Below are 9,768 nucleotides of genomic sequence, written 5' to 3'. Positions count from 1 at the left end.
CTTTCAATTCTTTTAAGCCTTTCTTATCAATTCTATTCATGTCCTCGGGATCTCTTTCATTCAGAAGTGATCTCAGTTCAATCTTGTCCCCCTCCTGAACTCACGTCGTTACATGAGGGAGAGTTATAGTGCTAATATTAGTATTTTAACACTATTGTAAATATCTTTATCATATTGCCTATTATATATTTACCTTCTCCTACTTAGGTTAATACTTATACGTTGCTAACACTTGTATGCTTGTGTGTGTGTATATTACGAAATCAACAAAAAGAGAATGTAGAAAACATAAGAGAATTGACATATAGATAAACGTAGTTCACTAACATTGTTTTACCTATATTCCACAGGATAAAGGAAGAACATTTTTATTAGAGAATATTACAAAATACAAAATAGTGGCATCTCCAGAATTAAAAAGTTTATATAGTGTACTTCTCTAAACTCTAGGGTCATAATAGTAAATAAATCATAAATAATTAAATATGCCAAATACGAATTCAACTTAGATTCAAGGCACTCCAACAATATATTTAGTAAATGAAATAGTCTTGTTCTACTTCTCTCAACCCTAGTGTTTACCTTTTAAAAAAAAAATTGTTTAGTTGTGGTGTACCATGGATACCTCAAGTGGGGTAGTAAACATCTGAAAAGCATGTGACTACTAATTTTGCATATTGGCTTTCTTGATTTTCAGGAGTTGGAGAATGGAAAAGCTCTCTTACGTCTGGCTCACTTGTATGAGGTAAATGAAACTTTTGTATCTGCATTTCCAGCAAGATTTAATGCGTCCTACACCAGTCACTTGTGAAACTAACTATACACTTTCTCTTTGGTGATTTAAATGCAAGACTGGAGAGGACAAGGATCTTTCAGTCATGGCAACGGTAAAGAAGATGAGCTAAAATTTACCTTGAATAGCTCAAGATTAAGCTGAAACTTTCTCTTCAAGCTTACCTCTCACAAGAAACAGAAACAACTATTAGAAAAGTTAGCTGAAACAAACTAACAGTTGTTATAAACTAATTCTCTACTTATAAATATAGTGAAACATTAAATCAATCATGAAAGCTGAAATATCAGTGTGTGAATCAGAGAAAAAAGGAATCTGTAATACATCTTAAAAGGCTCGAGTAAAGAGATCTTCATACCTTTGTAGAGTGGACATAGGTCTTCAAGACGTCACTATAATCTTTGTATGATTAATACATCTTAAAAGACGTCACTAGAACCCTAGAAAGAAAAAGAGAAATTTCGTCTGATCAAAATTGAAGTTTCAGAACAAAAGCTGGAATTATCCTTTGGTTTGAAAATAGCCAGCAAGGTGGAAATCCCTGCACCACACTTGTCACCTAACATTTTTCAAATAAGGGCCATGCAAATCAGATAGTTTTCGTTTGGGCGTCAATAAGTTGAAGATTATTCAATCAGGCCCAATCTCTTGTGGGCTCAACAGCAACCGTAAAGGAAGTTGTTTCCTAGAAAGAAGGTAGAACAATTGTTATTTCTCTGTTAGATGAGTGATAAAAGTTGATAGGTGGTTATTTCATGGTTTTTCAGATAAGCAAGGTAACGGAGACAAGTTTATCTGCTAACCAAGAAAGAGCAGAAATGGAGAAGAAGAGGTTGGTGTGGAAAATAGAAGGGAATCCTAAAGGAGGAAAGGCCTTGAGAGGAGGGCCTGTGAACTCAGCAAAGTTGGTGGTAGAACTTGCTCCTATGGAAATTCGAACCTTCCTGGTTGATTTTACGGGCAAATAATCATATGTCCTGGTTATGGAACTTTCGTTCAATGAACCGGGGTGTAGAGAGGAATAAAAAGAGGTGGTTCTGTAGACAGTTTCTACTTTGCGCAGAATAAGGGAAAACAGTGATGAAGACATTCAATGTGTATATTGGAACTATGCAAGTTTTAAACGTTAGTTAATCTGACAAGTTCTGTTTGAAATGCAAATTTGATCCATTCCTTTATTAGAGCCGGGATCATTTTGAAATTGAAGTGACCTCAAAACCCGACCTTTATTTAACACGTGCATGAAAACCTGTATGTTGATTGATTTGAGGTGATCAAGGGAAGTTTATTAACCAACATATAACATACATAACGTCTTCCTGAGCTGACAGTTCAACTGGTTTTGCCCCAAACACAAACTAAACTAGAATATGCATGGAAGCTATATATATATATATAGTGAATATGGTGAGGTAAAAGTAGTGAGGTGGGTTTGTGACTTACAATTGGCACTTGGTAAAGAGAGGACAGAAGAGAACCCTTCAGTGCCGCACTAGAGGTCCCTTGATGGGCACAATGAATGAGCTTATTAAGATTTTTAAGAAATGTATTAGTTAATGTAATGCATCATCGAATTGTATAAGCAATTTTCAGAATTCTCTCACATGTTTTGCCTTATAATCTTCTTAAAAAGATCCTTCGGGGAAACGTAAGCATAGGACTTCAAATTGAAATGGGTGATAACAATTAATATAAGGTCCATTATCCATTTCCATACATCATCTTGACACTCTATTAGCATCGTAAGGAACAATAATACAAGGGGTGGGGGAATAATACAGGAAGAGGAAAAGTCAAAACTGAGATGCAAGGCGATACAGGTCGGTGTCAAGCAGGAACTGCCTCAACCAAAGTAGCAAAGTAAAACTGGGTTGAGATTAGACCTCTCTTCCTAATTTTCCAGCCAACCCTACGCAATGCGGCCTCGACGTCTGCCTCAGAGTGAAGATATGCCCTGGTTGCCTTGGAAGGTCCGGGAAACAACTCTCCCACCCTCTTCAACAAATCGTAGTAAAAAGTTTTTGGCGCAAAGCTTATGATTAAACGCTTTCCAGCTAGGGATGCAAGGTGCGCAATCATTCCGTCTGCCTTGTTCTGGGGGTAGTGTATCAAAACATCCAGACATACCACCGTATCGTATTTCCCTTCCAAACTCTCCAAATCTTTCACTTCAAATTTTGGCATCACGCCTCCCACAACCTCTTCTTTTGCCTGCACCAACACAGGATGTAACTATTTCACGCAATGAATAATAATACCTTATTGCCGAATACATTTTAACACAATAATTGTGTTCCCTGAAAGTCGTGTTCAGATTTGGGAACGGGAATTGGCATGCAATGCAATACACTAGTATGAGAAAGGAAGCAACCTTGTTTTGGGCCTCCGCGACCATAGCAGCAGAAATATCACTAGCAAAGACGATGGCACCTTCCTTGGCCAGCGGAATGGATAAGCTACCGGTTCCACAGCCGGCATCGCAGACTGTTACTCCTGTGAGTGGGCCCTCATCTTTCAACATGGCCATCACATTCTCCACCGTCTTGGAGTGACCCAACCTAATGTCTCGCTGCACCCTGTTCACATCATCCGTCTCTCCATATATTTTCTTCCACCTCTGAAACCCCGAATTGTTAAAGTATTCCTTCACCACATCCTTATCGCCACCACCCACCTCTTCCGCCTGGAGGCGGCGGCGTCTCTCCGGGTCGGTCAGAGATAGAACGGCAGCCAGAGCGGCAACCGAACCGCCGCCGATGGCTGCAATTGTTGCCCCATCGACGACGGGGAGTTCAGTAGCTACAGCAGAGAGTGGTGGGGCAGGGACATTGACATTGAGCGTTCTTGAAAATTTAACGAGCTTGATAGGGGTTGGAGACAAGAAGAATCTAGAATTTGAGGTAGAATCGGGGTGGAAGCAGAGTGTGGGATATGGAGATGCTGAGTGAGCCATGGTTACCGTAACTCTGCCCCTTCCGAGCGGCGGTGACTGAGAGGAAATGTGTGAATCTGCGTGTATACTCTGATGCGAGTGGCTAAGGTAATCCACACAGCTGCTATCCTCCCCCGATTCTCCTGGGTCCCACGTCCACGGTGCCTCATCCTCGTGAAACAAAATGAATAGCCTAAATCTATATAAACTAGAAAGCCCAAGCCGATCCAATGTTTGGTTTGGTTTTTTTTAATATAGAATTGGATATATTTTACTTGTATTTGGAGAAATATTGATCTAATTTTTTATTTTAAAAACCAATCAAAATTGAACCGAATCAAAGGTCTTTAGAAAAGAAAATGACCAATTGAACACATTATAAAAAAATAATGACTAGGTCTTAAAGCACTCTAATTTCATCAATTTTAATAAATAAGTAAGCATGTTCAAAAACAAAAATAGAGTTTCTGAAATTACCTTTGAAAAACACTTCAAATCTTCAATTCTAACTTGAATCTCCACAACAAATTCTTGTAGATCACCACTTGATCTTTCCTACTATTCTTTAGAATCTTAGATTGGAAGGTGGATTCTAAAATGAATTGAATTTACAAAATTTTTGGAGAGAAACTAGTCTTTTTGGCGTTCAAGGGCTGAGGAAGCAAAAATCCAGAATTTCTGCAAGCTTGCATGCAATGCCCAGCTGAAGTGAATTTGAATCAAATTCAGCATGCCACCCCTTTTTCTCTTGGTTTGACACCAAGACCACTATTAAAAGAGTGGAATTGTATGGTGTTAAATGTGGGAGAAACTCACTATAAAATGGTTTTTTATTTTAAATGATTGTACATTAAAATCAATTTCAAAACTTAATTACAATGAAAAACCAATTTTATAAAATATTAATTCTATAAATAATATAAAAATTCATTAATTTTATACAAAATTAATTCAATAATTAATTTCAAATAAAATTAATTCTTTAATAATTAATTAAATACTTTAATTAGTGAATTTAATAATATTAAATTAATTAAACACCAGTTCCACAATCATGAATCTCTATTTATGTAATTAACATTTAAATCAAATTTAAATATTATCCAATTATCAAATTCCATTTAATTCGATAATTAAACATGTAATTGTATTGTATAAAATTATCGATTCCTTTAATTCGAGTTTGAACGTTTCAAATTCACTCATCACGCTATTCTAAGATTTAATCCATTTTTGAGCTAATAATGGGGCCTAACGAACCTACGGATTATGGGCTCCAACGATTTGGCTAAACTCTTTAAATTGAATTAATCAACATTCATTAACTACCAGGTCACTCCACTAATTCCCCAATAGTTGCACTCCCCTCGCTATAAATATATTTCTGTCAACTTGGTTTAACTATACTCAGTAAGTCGACCCTTCATAGGTTATACGTAATAACGGCTAGGACAAAAGTTGTTTTACCCCGAGATTACATCTTGTTTCTTAAGTCCCACTGATCCTCTAATAAACAATTGGTTTGTGATTCAATCACCAAATTGAGTCCCTCCCAGGCCTGAAAGGGTAGGGGCTCTTGTTCAAGACCTGAAATCAGCACTTAAGAGAACAACCTATCTACAATCCCTAAAAGCGGGTAGGAGTGAATTTCATCTTGCACCTGATCTTACCCCTGAAATGGGCGGCTTATTGAGCTCGTGCTATTGAGTCAACCCTCATCCATGCAAAACTAAGGATAATCCCAAATAAACAAGAGTTCATAGTTACCTCAAAATTAAGGTCAAGTTACATACGTCATTGCTTTGAAATAGTCAGTCTTAAACAGTAAACGTCGTTATAAAGTAAGAGTGACTTATTTCTTGGTCCGATGTTATACAAACTCTTTGCATATGATGCCTCCACTCACATGTCTCCACATGAACGATTCATGATCACATCGTTTGTATTAAATACAAAGTGGGCCACATTCGACAGTGTTCTCATAATAAGATACCCAGCTTTATCCATATATTATATATCATTTTGGCTATCTACTCGAACTTGATCCACTCTTATGTCTCCATATAAAGTCCATATACTCATGTAATAGTCATGGATATTAGATTATTGGATTTAGCACAATTTACATATTCAATAATAGTTATATTGAACAAAAGCTCAATAACATCTTTATTACAAATAGAAAATGTTTAATTTTACAAATTGTGAATTTTAGGACATACAACCCAACAAACTCTCACTTGGACTAAAACTCTAGTGGGTTTACATATATACAAATATATACAAAGTTGAGTATGAGAGAATAAATACAATAAACTAGTGCATTAGATACCCATTAATTCTCCCACTTGCCCTAGATTTATCTATCTCATAGTCCTAGTCTCACTAGGTACTCTCAAACACTTTAGCTGGGAGGGCCTTCGTAAAAAGATCAGCTAAGTTGTCTTATGAGCCTATCTTCTTGACGATCACGTCTCCTCGGTGTACTATCTGTCTGATGAGATGGTACTTGTGCTTGATGTGCTTTCTGCACTTATGGTTTCTAAGTTTTCTGGAATTTGCAACTGATCCACTGTTATCACAATAGAGGGTGATCGGCAGGTACATATTTGGAACCAATTCAAAACTGGTAAAGAACTTTCTAAGCCATACTGCCTTATTGGCTACCTCGCTCGCACCTACATACTTCGTTTCCATGGTGGAGTCAATAATACAACTTTGCTTTATTCTTCTCCATACTATAGCTCCTCCATTCAAAGTGAATACTGATTCCGAGGTTGATTTCCTTGAATACACATCGGTCTGAAAATCAAAATCAGTATATCCAGTAAGGATCAGATCCTTAGCACCATACACGAGTATATAGTCTCTCGTTCTTCAAAGATACTTGAGAATGTTCTTAACGCTAGTCCAATGATCATACCCAAGATTGGACTGATATCGACTGACTATTCTAAATGCATAACATATGTTAGGGTGTGTATACAGCATGGCATACATCAAACTTCTAACTTGGAATCATGCATTATCTATTCCAAATGTATATCCAGTAAGGAATTCGTTTCATAACCTCAACCTCTTGAGTTGTTTTAGGACATTGTTCCTTAGACAAATGAATTTCATGCCTGAAAGGTAACATACCTCTCTTGGAATCCTACATTATCTAGATAACATCTTGCCTATATAAGATGACTGAGATAATGCTAGCGTTATTTTCTTGCGTTTCGAACTATTTGAATCCTAAGAACATACTACACATCTCTCAAATCCTTCATTTGGAATTGTGATGCCAGCCATCTCTTAATGTCAGCTAAGAATTCTACTTTATTTCTAATGAGTAAAATGTCATCAACTATATTTTTTTTTTAAAAAAAGCCACGGTTTTGTTGACAATCTTCTTATTAACACAAGGTTCGTCAACATTCTATTCAAAGCCATAAGATTTGATCGCAGTGTTAAATCTCATATTCCAGGATCAAGATGCTTGTTTCAACCCATAAATGGATCTTTTAAGCTTAACCTTTTACTCTTGACCCAATTCTATAAACCCCCCTGGTTGAGACATATAGATACTCTTTCCAAGATAGTCATTTAGAAAAGTTGTCTTGACATCCATTAGCTAGATTTCATAATCATAAAATACATCAACGGGTAAGAGTATTCTAATCAACTTGATCATGGCAACCAGAGAGAAGGTTTCTTCGTAGCTCATCCCCTCTCTTTGGGTAAATCTTTTTTCCATGACTCCAGCTTTGTAAGTCTACACCTTACTAGCTTGGACTCATTTTCTATTGTATATCCATTTATAACCAATGGGTTTTACCCCTTTTAGTTGATCTACAAGTTCCCAGACTGAACTGAAGTACATCGACTCCATTTCGAGGTCCATGGCTTTTATCCATGATCTCTATCCACGTCTTGAAAAGGATGTGAAGTACCAGTTTTATCAACAACTCTTGTTGAAGGACCAACTTGATCAATAACTCTTGTAGATTTGCTTGTAGCTTATGTGGTTATTTCATTTAATACTAGCTTACTGCAATGTTGATGATTCATTATATGGTTTTCTTCTAAGAATGTTGCATATTTCGATACAAATATTTTATCTTCCTGAGGATCGTAGAAAAAAATCACCTTTTATCTCTTAAGGATAGCCTACAAATAGGCATACTTTTGAACGTTGTTCCAATTGATGGGGTTGAAGTCCTAAATCTCGTAGGGTCCTGTAGTTTGTAAACACTTGTATGAACAAACACTTTGTGATTTATAATATATGATATTTTATTCACTTCAGTCTATGAAACATTTGATATTTTAGTTGCATTAACCACAAACTAATAAACTAAAATCCATGGTTATCGTTGTAACTTAAACATATACGTGGAGACATACAAGTGGATCGTGCTTTAAGTGATAACCTAAATGGTCTGTAGTATATAGATAAAGGAAGGATACCTTATCCTAGTGGCCCACTCTATAGGTGTTACAAATGTTGTAAAGTGCTACAAATGATCTGATCTTAATCCTTCATGTATTAGACAAGTGAGCGGAGATATTCTATACAAAGGAGTTTGTATAAGACTGGACCATGAAATGTTTAGTCTCGTTATATAACTTCGTTCATAATTGAGACTTTCATTTCACTAGGATGACCATAGATAACATGACCTTAATCCTGAGTGAGTTGTGAACTCTTGCCTATAAGGGCGGTCCTTTTATTTGCATGAGTGAGAGTGGCCATATCGCCGACTCAACAAGCCTACCACTTTGAGGATTGGTCTGATTGAGGAGCTGGGAACTCAGCTACACAAGATTGAATTCACTCCTTCCTCGATGCAAGGGTAAGTAGATAACTTGCTCCCTTAAGTGCTGATTCCGAGGCTTGAACAATGTGGCGCCACACCTTCTCTTGACTCGAGAGGGGTTTAGTCATAATAGGACTATGATCTATTGTTCATTAGAGGAATTAGTGGTACTTAAGAAGTTAGATGTAACTATAGGGGCAAAACGATAATTTAGTCCAACTGTACTTACGAGCGATTTGTGAAAGGTCATCGTACTATTGATTGGTTATATCCAATGGATAAAGAAATATATTTGTAGTGTGAAGAGTGCAGCTGTCGTTCTTTAGTGGAGTGCCTGGTAGTTAACGGATGGTGGATAATGTGATTAAAGAGTTTAGTCAGTTATTCACGTACCATTGGAGCTTCAAGCTACAGGTTCATAAGGTTCCCTTGGTAGCTCTTGGTAGCTCAATAGATTCAAGTTGAGAATCAGTTTTTGAGTTAGTTTGAAATATTCACATTAACAAGAGGGAATTTGATTATATATGATATAATTATATTAAGTCAACTATATATGATGTAATTGATATGATGTATTTGATACATTATTTGATTGGAGGAATTAATATAAATATGATTTATATTAAATTCCATAAAATAGAAAAAAAAAACTATGGTTTATATGTTGCATATGATGCAATATTAAAACTATTGGTTATAAATATAATATGATAAGTTAGTTATTGTATTTATTTATAATTTATTAATTATAAGATAATTGATATTTCTTTTTCTCAATAATCGACCTTAGTGGGTGGCTATACACGGTTTTATGGCAACTGTGGGATAAAAGGAAATTGGTTTCCAAAATCTCATAACAACGGCGACTTACATTATTCACTATCGAGTGACTAAACGATCACATCGATTTTACTATACGATAGTACTCATTTTCTAAACGACCAAGTATCGAGTCTATACGATAGGCTTCCATTTGCTACATGATACTGTCATCACCTACTTGATCGTTTCCTCATTCACTTCCTCCTTCCCTCTATCCAAAATAAGCCATAGCTCACAACTCCTACATTCTCACACCAGAATACCAAGGTAATTTTGTGGTTGTGTCCGATTGTTCGAGGATTGAGTTGATACTTATTGCTGGTGTTCGAGGAAGATTGAGTTCGAGTTGATCATTGTGTTCGAATTTGATCAAGGAAAATACTTGAAGAAAAGTTCTTGAAAGGTATTGTTTTCTT

The 9,768-nt window shown here is 36.3% G+C and overlaps 1 protein-coding gene and 1 long non-coding RNA gene across 2 annotated transcripts; both read right to left on the bottom strand.

Annotated features, from left to right (window-relative positions):
• Nucleotides 1-352: 352 nt before the first annotated feature.
• LOC120071592 (uncharacterized) lies at nucleotides 353-1,336 on the bottom strand. Its single transcript, XR_005480293.2, has 2 exons — nucleotides 1,152-1,336; nucleotides 353-952 (listed from the first exon to the last, which is right to left on the bottom strand). It is a non-coding gene; the product is annotated as an uncharacterized LOC120071592 (long non-coding RNA).
• A 1,118-nt stretch (nucleotides 1,337-2,454) lies between these two features.
• Nucleotides 2,455-4,025, bottom strand: CHLM (magnesium-protoporphyrin IX methyltransferase). The gene is made up of 2 exons (XM_039024723.2): nucleotides 3,165-4,025; nucleotides 2,455-3,004 (listed from the first exon to the last, which is right to left on the bottom strand). Exons 1-2 carry the CDS (start codon nucleotides 3,744-3,746, stop codon nucleotides 2,621-2,623), a joined length of 966 nt encoding a protein of 321 aa, XP_038880651.1. The 5' UTR covers nucleotides 3,747-4,025; the 3' UTR covers nucleotides 2,455-2,620.
• Between the last annotated feature and the right edge of the window lie 5,743 nt (nucleotides 4,026-9,768).

This window comes from Benincasa hispida, chromosome 2 (assembly GCF_027475165.1).
Source record: "Benincasa hispida cultivar pf3 chromosome 2, pf3_genome.v1.1, whole genome shotgun sequence".
NCBI lineage: Eukaryota > Viridiplantae > Streptophyta > Magnoliopsida > Cucurbitales > Cucurbitaceae > Benincasa > Benincasa hispida.
Note: the sequence above shows the minus strand (reverse complement) of the source record. Positions and strands in the feature narration are given on the sequence as shown.

Excerpts from the sequence above, each read along its gene's own strand:
- CHLM (XM_039024723.2), bottom strand. The coding sequence starts at position 3,746 with ATGGCTCACTCAGCATCTCCATATCCCACACTCTGCTTCCACCCCGAT. Across the intron at positions 3,005-3,164 it reads TCGCGGAGGCCCAAAACAAG|GCAAAAGAAGAGGTTGTGGG; the intron begins GTTGCTTCCTTT and ends GTGTTGGTGCAG.